This window comes from Haliotis asinina, chromosome 2, assembly GCF_037392515.1.
Source record: "Haliotis asinina isolate JCU_RB_2024 chromosome 2, JCU_Hal_asi_v2, whole genome shotgun sequence".
Taxonomy (NCBI): Eukaryota; Metazoa; Mollusca; class Gastropoda; order Lepetellida; family Haliotidae; genus Haliotis; species Haliotis asinina.
In genome coordinates, this window is record NC_090281.1 from 14593025 (window position 1) to 14611615 (window position 18591).

At 40.4% G+C, this 18591-nt stretch overlaps 2 protein-coding genes across 2 annotated transcripts; one reads left to right on the forward strand and one right to left on the reverse strand.

Moving 5' to 3' along the window:
* Positions 1-1241: 1241 nt before the first annotated feature.
* Positions 1242-4973, reverse strand: LOC137271587 (polypeptide N-acetylgalactosaminyltransferase 1-like). The gene is made up of 3 exons (XM_067804031.1): positions 4807-4973; positions 3360-4070; positions 1242-2207 (listed from the first exon to the last, which is right to left on the reverse strand). Exons 1-3 carry the CDS (start codon positions 4971-4973, stop codon positions 1253-1255), a joined length of 1833 nt encoding a protein of 610 aa, XP_067660132.1. The 3' UTR covers positions 1242-1252.
* A 6211-nt stretch (positions 4974-11184) lies between these two features.
* On the forward strand, positions 11185-18038 carry LOC137271589 (polypeptide N-acetylgalactosaminyltransferase 13-like). The gene is made up of 3 exons (XM_067804032.1): positions 11185-11348; positions 15792-16472; positions 17102-18038. The coding sequence occupies exons 1-3, from the start codon at positions 11194-11196 to the stop codon at positions 18036-18038; spliced, it is 1773 nt and encodes a 590-aa protein (XP_067660133.1). The 5' UTR covers positions 11185-11193.
* The last annotated feature ends 553 nt before the right edge of the window (positions 18039-18591 follow it).

Consider the following 18591-nt stretch of genomic DNA (forward strand, 5'->3'; position numbering starts at 1 on the left):
TCGGTGTCGGTCGGAGATGTAAACTTGACTTATGACAATAACGAAAAGCCAGCAGTACACTTTCATGAGACACGTTGTTTAGTACCCGTAAATCAATCAGTCTCCTATATATTAGTGTACCTAAAAGAACAATTGGGGCACTTTTATGTCATTGTAACTATTTTTCCATCAGACATAAAATGTGTTCATAACGCATGCAAAATGGATCCATCCTTATTGTAAATATGTACTGTTACCTCCTAGGGAGGAGTTTGTAAGGAGGATATTGTAACACGTTAAAATATTATACCTAAGAGGATGGCAGTGTAAGCAGGGGTGAATGGATTTAGGTAAAGGAATTAGAAATGGATTAGAAAAATACTTTGATTATATCCTCGAGGTTTGGGGGATGTGATGCAGTGATGCAGTTTTAAGACAAACATTCAAGCCTAAAGTTTCTTTTATTCTTTTACTGAGTGCTTTTTAATCCACCACGAAATCCGACGTAGTGAATAGTGAGTCTACCTGCAGACCAGAAGTACGGTGGTTTGATCCCAAGAATGTCTAATACAAAATGGCGCCAAGAGTTTGAAGTCAGTATGATGTGTCTGCGTGGGCTTTTACATTGCGGCGAGGTTTTGGTTGCGGACTAACACTACAGCACCGGGATTAGTATGGGCGAGTTCAGGCGCCCACAGGCTCAAACGTACATGTACTAGGACCTGATTTGTCTTGTTTCTTTTTGTGTGTATGTTTCAATTATCCATTATATTCTGAACACGGGTCGGTCGGTGGGAAAAAAATAATAAAAACAGAATTATATGAATAATGTACATGATTCTCATTTGTTGTAAGTCTTATAACAAGTTTTCGCGTTCTCTGGGGTTTTGAAAGATAGCATTTGATATGACGAGGCGGCACGTTTCAGGATCGAGTCGGAAGCCCACCCCACTCACCCCCACCCCTAAGACTTCAAAGAATTTATAATTCCTGGGTCCGCCCATGTGTAAATGAAAGTGTTTTTTTTAATTCTTTGTTGAAGGAGGGGACATTTAAATTAGATAGGGTCGGACTGGTGGTGAATTACAAATAAAAAATGCTGCCCTATTTCATGTATAAGCGCCTAATGTAATGGCCCATGGCGTGCCCGTTAAATCCAAGTATGTCAGTGAAACATTTTTTCACAATTTGACTTTCACCACAATCACAAAGATCTTATTTCAGTTTTATTGTATGCTCACATTTGACCATTGCTGCTATACTTAATACGATGTCATGTGGCAAGAAAACCAAGATGGCTCGCGTCCTCACTATACTGCAGGTGGTACTGAAATGACCAATAGCTGTCTTCCCTGTCGCCCACGTGGGAGCAGCGTTCCAGCGTCAGCACCATCATACCGTTCATTCGTCTCGGTACTACACAATATACCAAGTTGTGGCCAATACTAAATTCTATATGCCCCCATGCAGGACCCGGATTCAGCACCCACTGCCCTCTACTTCCGTTACAAGAACACACAGTTTCCCTCAAGATGGATCTCTCAGTCGCTGGCACAATGCACTTTCCGTCATGTATGAATTGGCCGTGCTTGTCAATAGTAAACTGATTCTCAGGTAGGACTCTATGACGAAAACACCTGGATGTGAGAGTCAGTACACCGCTTGGTGTCGCTGTTACACATGTACTGGATAAAGCGTTTTCAATCTCACCATAATTAACAGCATCTTTAGTTGGGATTTTCATATCAGGTGTTATTACTTTCAGAAACCATCTGAAAGGTTTTGATCTTAAACGCTGCCGTAAACGCTTTCTCTCTTCGATAGATTCTATCTCGGACACGGTGAAATTTGGCAATGTCGTTCCATATCGCTGAGTTGCCATGAATATTTCCTTGTACTCATCCATCCAAACCTCGGCCACTCGCATCAAGTTTTTACGTACTATGTCTTGAAAGTCAGAACCAAAGTGAAACGTTCCGGATTTGAAAACATGTCCGATCTTCGAGCAAGGAACTGTGAGTATTCTTCCTCCAGTCATCCATGTCTTGAAGGATAGCTCCAGGTGCTCGCCACCCCAGATTTGCAGTTCAGTGTCAAATCCACCAGTGGACATAAAATGTTCTCTCCAGACTGCAATTGCACATCCAACCAAAACAGGCGTGGGTATTGGATCCGCCATGGTCCTTAACACTTGCTGTAAATAGTCGGGCTTGAAAAACCATGAGTATCTGTGGAGTGGAAACATGAATTCGCAACTGTTTACAATAATAAGAGCGTTAAAACCTACTCAAACTATTGAGCTACTAATTATTATCAAAACTTGGTCCTGAAGAAAAAGTAAACAAAACGTTATTGGGATTTTTGGATAAACAATACATTTCGTGTGGCCATTAAACTCGCAATATAAGGATTCTAGCGAGGAAGCTTGCTTATCATTGCAAGGTATGTCATATCCAGTCACAAAGGTAGTCTTAGATCGTACTGTTCACTGGAAATGTATGGGGAGCTATTGCACAGTGAGTGAGTGAGTGAGTGAGTGAGTGGTTTTATCAGTATTCCAGCAACATCATGGAGGGGGACACCAGAAATGGGCTTCACACAATGTACCCATGTGGGGAAGCGAAACCGGGTCTTCAACGTGACGAACGAATGCTTTAACCACTGGGCCACCCTACCGCCCCGAACTATTGTACATTCTGTAAAGAAGGTCATGATTCAGACGGGCACGCAATTGTAGTAATTATGAACGTGTGAGCATGGCTTTCCGCCGCGTTCAACAATATTCCAGAAATATGGTGGGGGACACCAGACATCTGCTTCACATACTGTGCCTATAAGCGGAATCGAACCCAGATCTTCACGGCTATCCAACCACTCTTTTAGCAATTGTAATTCAGCATATGTTATATTTTATTATGTTGAGTACTTTGTGTTCTGTTCTGACAGTGTGATTAGCACGGCGCTCAGTGCTATGTAATCCTTATGTGCTGGCGATGAGAAGCTTCACTCTGATAGTACTAGAATCAATGCTTTCCTGAGAAAGTGTAATCCCAAATATAATATGTTACACTTTCTAAATGGCATTGTATTCAAAATTATGAGGCAATTCAAAAGACGGTGTTAATTAAGTACTTTGGAGCATGCCGACGAACAGCTTTGTTTGCCAGATTGGTTTGACGCCGATTTAAACAATATTTCAGTTTTACTACGGCGTGTCTGCTTATGGTGGGAGAAAATCCCGAAGTAATAAGAGTCTCAAACCGGACAGATTCTTGCGGTACAAGTGAAGAAAATAATGAACATTTTGTAAAAATAACAAATTCTCTCCATACAAAAGTGTAGACTGTAGTCTTAATGTGCTAAACTGGAATTCGCCTTACCGTAAATCCCATCCAAATCCACCAACAAATGTGGCCTCCTTTGCCTCTGAAAATTCAAATGTTTTGGAATCCACTGAAACGACATCAGGCTGTACTACCGTGGTGGGTCCACCTTTAAGTAGCTCATCTAACAAGGGCTCAAGCCACCCAATGTTAACCTCCATGTGGCTGTCTAGAAATACAATTATTTCCCCAGTCGCGAATGAAGCTCCTTTCATCCTCGACCATGACAGACCCTGCCGCTGAGTATTTCTAATTATGTTAACCCTGGAATCGAGTATCCTGAAATAATCGTCCAGACGCTTGTCGAGATAGGCGTGTTCACTTTTATCATCTACAATAATGATTTCTTTCAGTAGTTCCTTTGGCGTCCGAGCAAGAAGAGAATGGACGTGACGTAAAAGCGTGGAAAGAGCTTCGTTATACATCGGAGACACAACGGTTACTGTGGGTAAGGTAGACAAGTTGTATCCGCTTTTCTTGCAGTCATCTGGTCGCGTGTCCGGTAGTTGTCGCAAAACGGGTACAGTGTCGCTTACATCAACGTTAAAGCCGAAACTATCTGAAGATGATAAGTTGCGAGTCTTTAAGAGGTAGTGTCTTGTTCGCCGCAATAACTCTTCCTTGTGGCTAGGGTTGGAATCCAGCAGTGCCCTGTAATGCATTTGGGCATTGCCGTTATTCTTGTCCTGTGTTGTAGAAGCAACGCCGCTGTGAAAAAGATAAAATGCTTCATTTATCATTAACTCAAAACAAATGACAAACTGCACAAATGACTAGAACAGTAGTTGATTTCAGATGTGTGATGAATGAACTCTAATCCAACATGGCAACAGTTGTGTCACAGAATGGGTATCCAAGTAGTTCAAGTGCAAGGCCCCGGGCTTTACGCGACGCGCAGATGTGCGTCAAGTACGCTCAAATGTGACTCTGTGAGTCGAGGTGACACCATGAAAATGTTGTCAGTTATTCAAATATTGACCCAAATACGATAAGCAGCCTCCAACCAAAATGATGACATGGCATGGATACTATTTCTCATTACCATTGTGAATGATGTTGATGCCTATACCCACATGTGGAGCAGAAGAGAAGAACCTGTTGAAGGTTTTTCAGTGAGGGCGGTCGGTGCGTGACGTTATCATTGGTGGAATGCACAGAATGAAAACAAGGAATCAGATTTGGGAAGGAAACCATTCCGCCCCAGTCACCTAACATCGAAACTCAAACATCAAAATTGGTTTGGTGTGGTTCTGGGGGAAAGGATTCAACAATACCTTCATGCATAAGCATAATTACATGGCTAGTCTGATATCTGATCAGTGACCATGGTACACGTGGCATATAAAGTAATGATGCAGATAAGGCCAGAAAGGAAACAGCGGAAGCAGATTGCTAAATTCCATGCTTCATAATCATCAGTTCAGTTTGAGTATTTTACTCTTACCTTTTTTGGTGTGGTCGTACAGCACGAACATGTTTTGGCTTCCCGGTGATGTCTTCCTTTTCTCTGTTCGGGCCAGTCGTCAGAAACAGAAATAAACAGAAGATATAGAAGGCAAACCAAAATACAACAAAACTCGTCCACAAAAATATTGCCCCTTGCCGAGCCATGGTTAAGCTGTTCAGTTACATATGTGGACACACACTGTACACGAGTTTTACTTTCACAGTTTCGAGGTCGCGGTGTTGTGTAATTCCACCTGTGACTATGAAGGTGTTCAATTAATTTTATCTTCGATATTTTAGACTGTATCCTACGGAATAGCGGCCTGATTAATAGTCCTAGTTGTCTTTGATTGGTAAATAAAGCTGATTTCAGTTTCCGACGTTTCCGTTTCGCGACAACTACCGGAGACGCGACCAGATGACTGCCAAAATACCGGATACATCTTGTCTACCTTTCACACAGTCATCATTGTGTCTCCAATGTATAACAAGCTCTTTCCACATGGTTGACGTGTGTGGTACATATTTCAAACACAATATCCAGTATAGTTACACGTAGCGACAGGAAAGGCAATTGTCAAACATATCGACAAATATCTATAAAATCGCTTACGTCAAAATGTCAGTTGAAATATAGAACAAAATGAGTGAGTGGGAAAATATTCATTGTCTCATCGGCAATATTTCAGTCATATCGTGACGAGAACAGTTAGACAGTTAGGCATTACATAAAAGATTTAAAAAAAAATGAAATTAGAAATTTGCCATCTAGGAATAGTAAAACTGCTAGACCATCACAGATGTTATGGTGAAACTAGCATGTTATTGTAAAACGATATGTTCAAAGAGCACAAGATAATATAAAATCAGGCTCGAGATCGCAATCAACCAAAAGTGGATCACCATACTAGGGACTATGAGGACTTATGGTAATTTTGCTTGCTGGATTTACATCATCCCTTCAGCCAATGGTGCTTGTGTTTAGATTTAGCCAAAATGGCAATAAAACTACGATTACAATGTATGGTCGATCAAAACTGACATGCTATGGAACAAAGACATTGTTTATTATGTGATATTATTATGTGAACAGAATTATTACAGGTATTATTCCCGGCTCTCCGCTCAAAATGTACTTTCAAAAAGGGACAAACGGCAATACTCCGCTGAAAACCATTCGAATGGACAATGTTGGCGAAAAATGATACTATCTGACCGGTATCACCCGATTTACATTAGGTTTTATGTCGAGGTTATGAACATCTCTTGATCTCTGACATTGTTATACCCCATTGTTTGGTGCACGGTGTCTTGTGTTGATCAAAGGCAGCAACATTTGATCTACGACATGTGTACACGTGCTACCGCGTCACTTCTTCTTTCAAGAACATTGTTTAAGGCCGCGGAAATTTTCCAGATAAATTATGGTGATCAGTAGTCAACCAGGTAGCCCAGTATATAATATAATATATAATCTTTCCATGAACAAAATGCTTAAATAGTCATATCAACATACATATCCGACAATAAGACATCAAAGGTAAGAGATCTGATACCTGTGAACATTCAAGTTAGAACTGGCATTCTGGAACCTATGCTTGCCACTGGTTTGGTTGATGCATGTCACAGTATACTGTTTGTGTGATAAAATCTCTTTCAATCATACAGTCACCGTATTATCTGGCTCGACTCGATAATTTACATACAGTCATCATATACCTGAACTATTGCTGGTTCACATGTCTAATCGGATGGAACAACAGATCTCTGACGACACCGCTGAAACAGATAACGTTAATCAAACACCTTCACGACCACAGGTGGAGTCACGTACAGTAAACAGCGTTCCTGCATATTTCATTCTGGACACTGTGTTCAACACACTGACTCGCTACAGGTCGAACAGATGTTTGTTGCATAAGGTGGCATGAGTTATGTGCATATAGATAAGCTAGTGGTAAGACACATACCACAATTCCTGGAATAAATATTTCTTCCTGGAAAAGCCCACAAGGAACCAATAATGTCCTTGGATCATATTATATTATGAATGGTTACAAGAATATATTAGGACACCATTTGAATAAAAATAATCATTGGTGGTTTGGGGTTTTTTCATCTAAAATGCGCTCTGCCCCTTTACAGTGAATATTAAACTATTGTAAGGCTTTGCTATTTATTTCATTTCTCTACGGATTGTGGGTGAACAACCAAAATGAATGCGGTGGGATTCCATCAAGGGGTTGCTGTTGATATCTCTCCTCCAAACGTGCGTGCGAATGTGCGTGCGTGCGTGCGTGCGTGCGACTTTACAATAGCTATCTGTCCGTTTGGTACCAACTATCCCTACTGGTAGCATTCCAACAGTTCCAGAATGTTCTTTTCACAATTTTCGAAGGACAACCATACATGTTCATTACACGATTATTTCAAAGAGGTTGATACGTCTTTAGCTGGAATATTAGACCAAGGTTACAATCTTCGACTGCTGACTTGGTCGACACATGTCATCGTGTCCCAGTTGCATCGATCGGTGCTCATGCTGTCGATCACTGGATTGTCTGGAACAGATGCATTTATTTACAGACCGTCGTGAAAAAGCTTGGATATTGCTGAGTATGGCGTTAAACAGGAATGAGTGAATGAATGAATGAATGAATGAATGAATATTGCTGAGTGAGGCGTTAAACAGGAAAAAAATCTATCTTTAAGAATAGAAACGCAGAAGCTTTAAAAAATGTTACCGTTTTGAATTGCATGTAACTTCATTGGTACAAGACTGCATGGTTATTGTCACATGATCTCTGTATACTGTTAACACTGTTCTACAACACAGGGCAGCGTCCTGGAAGTCTGTTTTCTTTCTGCAATGCTTTGATCAGTTGTGGCCGAGTACGCCGTGTATGTCGACATTGACGTACATGCCTTCAGAGTTCATCCCAGAGATGTTCTGCTGGAGCCATGTTCTTTGTTATAGCCAGGCACTGACGTATACATTATGATGGTAGTGAGTGAGTTATCCAGACTATCATGACTATCCAGTGATCAACAACATGAGCATCGATCTGCGAAACTGGCAACCGATGACATGTGTCAACCAAATCAGCGAGTCTGACCACCCGGACCGTTAGTCGCCTCTTACGACAAGCATAGGTTATTGAAGATCCATATTCTAACCCGAATCTTCGCGTGTTTTGATGGGAATGTCGACAGTGACACCTGTCGCACCAGTTTTCATGATGAATAATGTCCCTCTGATATTTGGAGAGGAAGAGGGTAACGTTTCAGAAGTTTGGTTATGCATGATTTGCAAACATCGTCTCTTTATAGCACATTAAAGGTGTCACAAGTTCATTACTTTTTGTGAAAAGTGTGTGAATAGATTTTGTATGGAACAGCATGTAAACCAAGTTCCTGAAACCAACCCTCCACCTAATTCAACATCAGATCCATACCTTTCTTTGAAAATGTAAATAGCAAATTACTACACCAAAGTGTAGCTCTTCCGACACGTCTACACAGTTTCAAAACAATTTAACATTATTCTCTACTATCAACAGAAACTGGTTTCAGAGTCAGATGGGCTAACTAGGAAATCTAAATATTCCTAAACCCCCAAAACCCCTTTGAACACTATACTGGTGTCGTTTGATCCTGCCCTCCCCTGCCACGCCCTGCCCTTCCCTGTCCTGCCCTGCTCTACCCTGTCACGCCCTGCCGTACCCTTCCCTGCCCTGTCACGCCCTACCCTGTCCTGCCCTGACCCTGTCACGCCCTGCCCTGCCCTTCCCTGCTGTAACTTCACTCTCCGGTGTATCTGTCGCAACATAGCATCTGGGCACTATTTAAAACAATACTTGGAAATCAACCCCAAAACACTTGACCTAAAACGGTGACCAGCATCGATCATCCGACGAAATACATTCCATCGGCCGAAATCGACATATGTCCCTTTGGTCAAAGAATGATGTGTTTTTGGTGGAGGATATTTATAAGCCATATCTGTATGTTATGCATTTGATACTCTATCTAACCATGTATCTTGCGTGCGTGTGAGCATTTGTGCCTACACACACGCGCGTGCGCACACACACGCACACACATTCATCTGTCCCTCTATACTATTTCAGCCATCTCTAATCGTGCTGGGTTTATCACCAAGATACTTCGTACCTAGAATTGCGGAATCAACTGGGGAGGATCTCCACACCTTAATACAAACAGAATAGTTCCAGGGTCAGACGCTTTATTCAATATATGGATTCGATGTCAAAAAAAATCATCCAACCACAGTGATATAAAATGTCTTCGATGCACTTGAGAAGGGTAGAATAAACATATAAACCTTACTTTATATGATAAATCATTATCATTTTACCGTTACGACGGCGTAATACAGACAAATTCAAAGTTATAATTAACAACTGCATGTCTGTACTAAACATATCTGACTTAACATAATCTGTATTCATTTATCATGTACATTACTCATAAATATTGCGCCATTCTTGAGCAGCGATCATGTTTTAGTATAGGGGCGTCCTTTACCTCAAATACGGTACGCCCGTACAGTGTTGTTGAACATGTACTGTTCTTATCCTATGTACGGTAAATTTAGCATAATAGTTACAGCTGAGCCGTGATATATATTTGACAAATAAACATCTTTGGAGTAATTCAAAATATTGACTGACATACTGTTATATAAATGAAGGATTATGTGACTGATCATTAGAACGCACAGAGACTGACTACGGTACGATACGTCACAAATAAGCAATCAATCCGCTTACTAGCTGTGCAGACCAGTGTGGCGGCATGCTAATGAACCGTGACCGTTGCGTTGCTGCACAGATTCTGCAGCGTTAGCATTTATTCGTTAAACCCACTGAAGTGCTTTAAACAGACAATGTAAACGAACTCACTAAAAAGTATTATAACAATTAAGCTGTAAACGGGCTCCAAATAGAAAGTTATGAAGAATATGTCTGTAAGTATGGAAATCTGAAACCCCGGTTCTTTACGAACTGACCTACGATACACATACACTAGCTTCCAAATATTTACCGGATATTTTCCGAATTGATAATTCACAATAGCGAACGATAGTAGCGTATATGAAATGGAAAATATATATTCACTTAGGCGTTGCTAATGCTGTACACATTTAGTCAGAATAACTGAACGTTCTAGTATTTCTTCTGAACATATGCAGTCACAACTTAGTTACCTAAAATTACAATATCTACGAAAGCAACTAGTCACAACATAAAACATATACTTGCACTGACTTAGTTTTGGGTTTCGACAATATGCAATGGTAAACATGTGAATTGAAGTGAACTAATAACTCTGTCTGTCAGGCAGGAATTGTACATGAAACTGAACAGTGAATTGACGCCGGAAAGTATGGGTAGAGCCAGTGCGTCATGTTATTCAACATTTTCCATTATATTTGAAAAGACTAATTCTACACATATGATATTACAGTCAGTGCCAAAGTGACGACTTAAAACACATTCTCACAGAGTGTCACCTGTACATATTCTAAGTTACAGAACGCACGTATATACATTGTTAACGGAACCTTATTGCGATAGTTTAGAAAAAATAGAAGCCTAACTTGTAAACCTGCCTGTCATACAGCCTAATTGTGTGATGAACTTATAACTATATCAGTCTTACACAGTGTCCGCATACAAAACTACCGAAAACAGCAAAGCATTAAGTAACTATGGCTTACATTAATACAAACAGAAATTCCAGGGTCAGTAGTAATGATACCACGTTACATCAATCGTAACAGCGCGGCCAAGATACAAGGTTAGAACATAACTTGCAATGTGTACATTTTTACTTGAAATTTTTCACATTTTGCAACTGTTACACATACCTCCATTCAGCTGTTGTTAACTACTGAGTCTAAAGTTAAACAACAAACAAAAACAACAAAGATTTTAAGAAGGAATATCAACAGCAACAACTGTTGGTTGTTTACACACAGTACCTATCAAACATAGAATAAGTAACACAGAATTATCACAGATTACTATTAACTATAATTGAAATGTGTACAATAAACCACAATGATGTTGTTTATTCAAATGTATCAAAATATAATTCTGCATAGGTTATATCATAATTCATATATTGAAACAAGTAACACACTAAACAATATACAAACAAAACGCCATGCCGTCATCAAACCACCAACCTGATTTCTATATCTTTATACAGTTCGACTCGTCCATTCATACATGGTAACTGAATAAAGAAAGGGATTTCTTTCAGTATTGACTTTTTGTACATCAGACACCAGATGGTGACGTCCAGTGCTTCATCATTATCGGTATTGTTGGTGTGTTGGCCTGTCGTATCAGTCAAGATGCGGGCTCGAACACTGATGACATGGAGTTTGTTGACAACCCTTTGTTTTCTATTTACTACAGTGGTGCTGCTTGGGACTCTGTCAACAATGGGCCCTGTTGGCAGTAATGATGAGCATCATCTCAACGTTAGAGACGCTGCATTTTCAGAGCCGTAAGTGTCTAGACTTTTAACGAATTATATATTATTAAGACTCCTTTTACGGATACATTGTGTTTTACAGATTCCCTCAATTACACTGCTGTTCAGAGGTCCAATGACTGATATAATAGGTTTTGGACGTGTGTGTCTTTTTTCTCGACAGCCTGTAGTTTTATTTGGTTCTTCATATCCATTTGTTGCTTCTCATGAGTTATTATTGGTTAGTCAAAACACATGAGCGTGAGGACATGCAGATCGCCTTTTCATTTATACAATACCCTTGAAGATCCGGGTTAGAATTGCTTCTTAGCTACCAATGCTTGTCTTAGGACTCAACCAACAGGATCGTTTGGTCAGACTCTCTGACTCTCTGTATGGCAAAGTATCCAAACTGCTACTGATGTCAGTCACTGGATTGTCTGGTCCAGATTCCAGGCACAATTATTCATAGACAAACGTCACATAACTAGAATACTGACGCCAAATAAGATGCCCCTTTCCATGAAGAGAGGAGATATCACTTCTATACCTAAAACTAAAGTAATGCAAATAGAACCTAATCAAAGAACTGGAGACCAATTACTTTATTAAATGCTTTGTATACCATAATTAGTTAATGTATCTCTAACATCACTTTAGATTCTTTGATACACAACATCCAAACTGGATATACACCGGGTAGAACACTGATACAAGGTAAATATATGATCTAATCTTTAAAACAAAGAAGAGAGATATCCCTGTTCTGTTGATTTTAATTGACTTCGAAAGAGCTCTTGGCACAGTTTCTATAGATTTCATCAACTCGGTTATACTAAAATTTGGTTTCGGGGCAAAGATTACACGCTGCATTAATCTGTTAACTATGATACAACGTCACGTGTTGTTCAGAATGGACACCTGTCCGATTTCTCCCTTTATGAGCGAGGTTGCAGGTAAGGTGATATCACCATATTTGTATCTTTTTGTTGCTGAAATCCATGGATGCATGATATGACACAATGATGATATAGCGGGTATTGTAACTGATATTCAGGAATATCAACTAGGACAATATGCTCATGATACGGAATTATTTTTGGATGACTTTGATGAAAGTTTGCATGCTGCTATTGATAACATTAATACACTGGCCCAAAAAAGAAACGCATAGGTGAAAATCCAATGTTATGAGAGATGATTTATTAACTTAAATTGCACAAAAAGTAATGGAACTTGAGCAATGATAATTCACACGGGTATTAACAAATGTGTGTCAAGACATATACAATCATTCACAGTGGTATTAAGCGTCTCTATTTTCCATGGCATAGTGAGAAAGTCAGTATCTGGTGTGACAACCACGGGCATCAATCACTGCATCGCCTGGGCATTGACTGTATAAGACGTCGTATCCGCCTTTGTGGGATTCTTCTCCACTCATCTCGCAACGCATTCACCAACTGTAGACGTGTCTGTGGCTGCGGCTGTCGACGTCGTAACCGTTTACCCAATTGGTCCCATAAATGTTCAATTGGGTTCAAATCCGGCGATTTTGAGGGCCATGGAAGAACTGTAATGTTGTTGTTGGCAAGGAAATCCGTGGTAATGCGTGCTGTGTGCGGTCTTGCATTGTCATGCTGGAAAATTTCCCTTCTAGCGTCAATTGTAGGAACAACATGACGGTTCAGAATTTCATCCCGGTAGCGTACAGCATTGAGATTCCCTTGCACATGCACCAACTGTGTCCTGCCGTTCATAGATATGCCTCCCCACATCATTACACCTCCACCACCGTGTCTGTTGACCTCACGAACGCACTGTCGAGCATATCTCTCATTTCGACGTCTGTAAACACGCATCCTTCCATCATGTCTGTACAGCAGAAAACGTGACTCATCGCTGAACCAGATCCTCCTCCAATTCAAGAGGTTCCATGCCCGAACGTTCCTGCACCACTCAAGACGTGCACGACGGTGATGGGGATGCAGAACAGGTCCTGCATGAGGTCGCATAGGTCGAATTCCATGCTCTCTTAGGCGATTCCTGATGGTTTGTGGAGAGACTCTACGCAGCCCAGGAACGTGATCAGCGGTATACGTAGCAGTGACGGCCCGATTACGCAGATGAAGCACCCGGATGTAGCGGTCTTGTGCTGGAGTTGTCACCCTTGGTCTCCCACTCCTTGGACGGTCTCTGGTCGAGTTGTGTTGCGTGTATCGTTGCCAGAGACGGGAAATCGTGCTCTGCCTCACATTCAGACGTCTGGCAACTGATGACTGACTTTCCCCAGCTTCCAGACGTCCAATGGCTCTATTTCTGTTTTCTTCATTTAACCTTGGCATTTTTCGCGTCGCATAGAAAGAAATTCGAAGAATGAATCGCAACAGGACCTGTCCCCTTTTATAGCCATCATAATCAAGATTGAGATCCTGCATTTGCACGTGCATAATGCTTTCAGATTTTCCCACGTGCAGATTATACAAAGCGTTTTCAAGGTGCTGTGGTGTGGCGAATAATCACCAGAGGTTGTGTTTGTTTGTCTGTTTTGGTTGTATTGACTATAAAAACACTTAATATTTACATTAATTGTCATTCCATTCCATATTTTCCGAAAAAATCTACTTTAAAAATGAGATTTCAGCTATGCGTTTCTTTTTGGGGTCAGTGTACTTCTTATGCTATGTCAGGGTTATGAATAAAGATACAACTAAAGCAAACTGGATAGGCTCAAATGCAGGTAGCAGATATATAATTTGTAAAGATTTGAATATAGAATGGCAAAGTAAGGAATTTGGGGTTTGGGATGTTGCCCTCACACCTGATTTGAATGACTTATGGGTAATCAACACAAGAAAAAGATTACTGGCAACATAGAGAAAAAGACATTTGACACTTATTGGTAAAATCACTCATTGGCTCTTTCAAAACTGGTTCATAGTTTCAATTGTTTACTTAACACACCTTAAAGATTTACCACTTCCCTAGACAGACTATTCTTCAGATTTATTTGGAGTTACAATCCTTACAAAAATTAATAGGGGGATTACCCATGATAGATATGAAAAGCTTTATCAATGTCATGAAATTATCTTCACTTAAACTGTTTCTAAGAAAAGTGGGCATTTGTAATCCATGCGGATTTGAATCGAATGATATTTTAAAATACGGGGCAAATTTTCAGTATTTTGTTAAAAATGAAAATCTGTTTTGGGAAGATGCACTTTAAAAAGATATTATCGGTTTTCAAGAAGATGTGTTCTCTTTTCATAAATGATTGCATGGTGTGCTCATGCCGCAGTGCGAGTGAGTTGTATTTTATGCTTCATTCAGCAATATTCCGGCAATATTCCAGCAATATCCCAGCAATATTCCAACAATATGGAGATGCAGCAAATGGGCTGGACACATTGGAATAGATCCTGGCATTTTCGCATTCAGAGCAAATACGTTAACCAGCGGGACACCCAAACCTCTCTTCTTAGTTAATCTGAATTAATAATGGGCACATAATTGTTTAGTAACTAAATGCAGGATGTTTTCTAGTTGATCAGTTTCCACCAAGCCTGGTATGTAAATACAATTATTTGATATTTTCAAGATTAAATCACATTGTTAAACTGAACCATTGCATTTTAATAGTTAAGATGATTGCCATGTAACTTATGTAGGACTACTGAAGGATGCCTTGTGTGCATATTGTAACAAGCATCCAGTCAGGGTACATTAGGAGATCGAAAGGAGAGCTGGATTTTTTCATCCACTGATATGTCAAGTATTTTCATCATAGGTACACTCTGCAGGTCATGACAGCAAGATGCAAGGCTTACCGAAAATCAGTTCTAACGTGGATCTTCATTTAGATGAAGATTGGGTTATTACCCAGTAGGCTGTAGTTATATGTAGGCTGTAGTTATATGCGGGGGCATGGTGGGCGAGCTGGCTAAGGCGCTAGGCTAGTGAACCAGCGAGATTGAGGTTTCGGGATCGAGCCCACCTGTGACCGGGTGTAAAAACCTTGGAGTCAGCTTTGTGTGCAGGCTCTTTCGATGTTGTCAAAACCCCAAGTGTACAGTACACAACCCTGTGCACTTAAAAGAAACCACGAATCCGTTGGTATATGACCAGATGGTGGCCACACGAACACGTGCATACACCTAGTTGCGGGTACAGCAACGTGCAGTAAACTTGGACAAAGTGCTGTGACTATGTGTCCCAGTCCACCCAGCTGTCAAATGGGTACCTCGTTAGGATGTGAAAGCCACAATAAACTCGGTGCGCATAGTGGCAGCAAGAGTTGTATACACCCCAGGGAGTTTAGATTGAAATACGATGTGCTGTTGACATTGACATCCAGTGATCGAGGGAAAAGTACTATCTATCGATCTGTATATCTATTTTTACAGTTCAAAAAATCACCTCTCCACAACAATTATTGTCTAAATTAATCACTGTGGTGTTTGAATCTTTCTAAAGGCAAGAAGAACCAGTGACACGAAACCCCGAGAACATGCAAGTTACACTTGATATTAAAAAATCACAGGCACTTGCATCGCTTCTACAAACAATGTTGAAAACTCATGAAAGACCATCAGATGACTATTTTGGGTATAATGTCACGAGAAGTGACGAGATCTCGGTGACGAGAGAAGTGCCTGACGCAAGGTCCACTGAATGCAAAAGCCGAATTTTCAACTACTCTTCTCTGCCTACATTATCAATCGTCACTCCATTCCACAACGAGGCTCTCACGCCATTCCTACGCCATGTACACGCCATTGTGTCTCGAACGCCGCCACAGCTCCTAATGGATGTAATTCTAGTGGATGACAACAGCACCTTTTCATATCTAGGTGAAGACCTGCAGGAATATTTCAGAATCCTGGACAACAGAATTCGAATAATACGTAACAAAGAGCGAAAAGGTTTGATACTTTCTAGACTACAAGGGGCAGAAGAAGCACGAGGAGACGTGGTAGTTTTCCTGGATGCTCATATGGAGGTTTGTGAGGGTTGGGCAGAACCACTACTGGAGAAGATTAACAGTCAGCCAGCCATTGTGGTCCAGGCAGACGTCTCTCCTATCGATGACCAGACCATTCGGTTAAGCATTGGTGAACCCATCGGCATAAGAGGAGGTTTTTCATGGGAGTTGAGGTAAGCAATGTACATGGTCAATTTGATGAAAAAATATCATTGCAACCGATTTGATATATTAGTGTAGTTATACATGGGATTTGAGGTATGTAATGTAACTCGTCAATTTGATGTAAAAAAGACCTTGTTGCAACCGATCTAATTTAATAGAATAGTTTAACGTGAGCCTTGAGGTAATAAATATACCTTGACAATTTGGGGGACGGGATGGTTGGGTGTTGGTGGTCGTGATAGGGTGAAGTGTTATCAACCTATTCCGTTCTTGGGGATAAATGCACATGAACATTGATCGGGCACCACCCGTAATATGGCCATTGGGTCATGATACTGCAGTGCACACATTGGGGACGCCTACCCAAATGTGCTTGGCGGCTCCGCAGTACGCTAACATGCACATTTTTCTTGTGTATTCTTGTATGCGTGGTATGATCGCCTGTTTGGACTAACAAAATTAAAACATGGATTCAAGTAGCGCTATATTAGTACTGCATCACTGAATTTGATTTGTTACCAAGTTTAGCGTTCATGGATAGAGGTAATTGCCATTTTATTAATCCTTTTCAATTTGCCATACCTTATGTTAACAAGGCTATGCAATGCAGGTACACCTGTCATGTTTATTTTTACAGCTACATCTGGTTTCCTTTACCCAAATATGTGGACCAGTTTCGGCACTCCGTCTGGGAACCATTTCCTACTCCAGTGCTACAAGGATCCTGTATTGCTATCAGGAAGTCCTACTTTGATGCCATCGGTCAATTCGATCCAGGCCTAGAGATCTGGGGAGGTGAACACTTTGATTTATCTTTCAATGTCTGGATGACAGGAGGAAGAATTGAAACAGTGCCTTGCTCAAGAATTGGTCATGTCTACAAACGGAACAAGTACACTTTTGGTTCAAATTCTGCGGCAAGTACGATTCTGAAAAATAATTTACGCGTAGCAGAGGTGTGGATGGACGAATATAAACATTTTGTCCGTGCTGCAATCTCTCGCATTCGTTATCCACCTCCAGTGTTTACGGAGGCCGAATGGAGATCTATACAAGAAAGGAAAAGGCTACGACAAGAGCGCAGCAGTAAATCATTTTCCTGGTTCTTGGATAGTGTGCATACTGAACAGATAGTTCCATCGAAGGATGATGTGTCTTTTGGAGAAATAAAGAACTCTGAAAGTGGGCTGTGTTGGTTTGTATTTGAGGACGGTTATATAGGCTTTGCTGGACATTGCGGCTTTATACTTAAAGAAACATGCTTTTCTTTAGACAAGTATGGAAGACTGAAATATCGGGACAGGTGTGTTGGATATGATGAGTCAACCTTTCTTCTGATGATCGAGGATTGTCCATCCAAGTCTGAGTCGACAATATCGATGACTTGGGTGCATAAGGATACTAACTTGATGACGGCCTTCCATTCAGAATATATTTGTGCTACTCAAGTGAGGTCCAGATTTCCGATCCACACAGGACAGGAAGTGGTGCAACTGCAGACGTGTGACAAACATAACCAGTATCAAAGATGGTCGTTCATGCATGGATTTCTATGGCAAAATGTCTTTGAGTGACTTTTTGATAAATGTTTCAATAAATCTTGATATGTATTCGTCTTCTTCGTGACATTTAGTAGTGGCACATAAGTTCACTTTAACAATTATTCCTAATTTGAATTATTCTTACTGCGACTTTCTTGTGGCAGAGTAATGTTGAAAGCATTACAAATCTTCACCGAGTCTAAATTTTCAAGCCAGTTGTAAGTAATTCTAACCCAAAATTCCTAGAGAATACGCAAGACAATGCGTACATATTGTATGTACTTTATTGTAAACTATATCTGGATTGTATACGTTAGAAATGAAATAAAACAAGGATGTTTGCGAAGTCATATGCTATCTGGACATATCAAAATGTCCTATTATAACTGACGTATTGCAATAAATGGGCATCATAGATGTATGGTATAATTAACAACGAACCAAACTATTTACTTCTTCCGGAATATAAAATTTGAAAACATCCCACCTGTACGTTAATGTCTGTGGACGTATCTGAACAAAATTATGAATAAAAAATGGATTTGATTTTACCTGTGTGACCAGATCATTTGCACCAGGTGTTTTT

What these genes read in the sequence shown, in the direction of transcription:
- LOC137271587 (XM_067804031.1), bottom strand. Translation starts at nt 4,973, where the DNA reads ATGGCTCGGCAAGGGGCAATATTTTTGTGGACGAGTTTTGTTGTATTT. An exon ending in GTACGACCACACCAAAAAAG is followed by an intron (nt 4,071 to 4,806) that starts GTAAGAGTAAAA and finishes TCTTTTTCACAG; the next exon opens with CGGCGTTGCTTCTACAACAC. An exon ending in GGATTTGGATGGGATTTACG is followed by an intron (nt 2,208 to 3,359) that starts GTAAGGCGAATT and finishes TCCACTCCACAG; the next exon opens with ATACTCATGGTTTTTCAAGC.
- LOC137271589 (XM_067804032.1), top strand. Translation starts at nt 11,194, where the DNA reads ATGCGGGCTCGAACACTGATGACATGGAGTTTGTTGACAACCCTTTGT. An exon ending in GACGCTGCATTTTCAGAGCC is followed by an intron (nt 11,349 to 15,791) that starts GTAAGTGTCTAG and finishes ATCTTTCTAAAG; the next exon opens with GCAAGAAGAACCAGTGACAC. An exon ending in GGTTTTTCATGGGAGTTGAG is followed by an intron (nt 16,473 to 17,101) that starts GTAAGCAATGTA and finishes TTATTTTTACAG; the next exon opens with CTACATCTGGTTTCCTTTAC.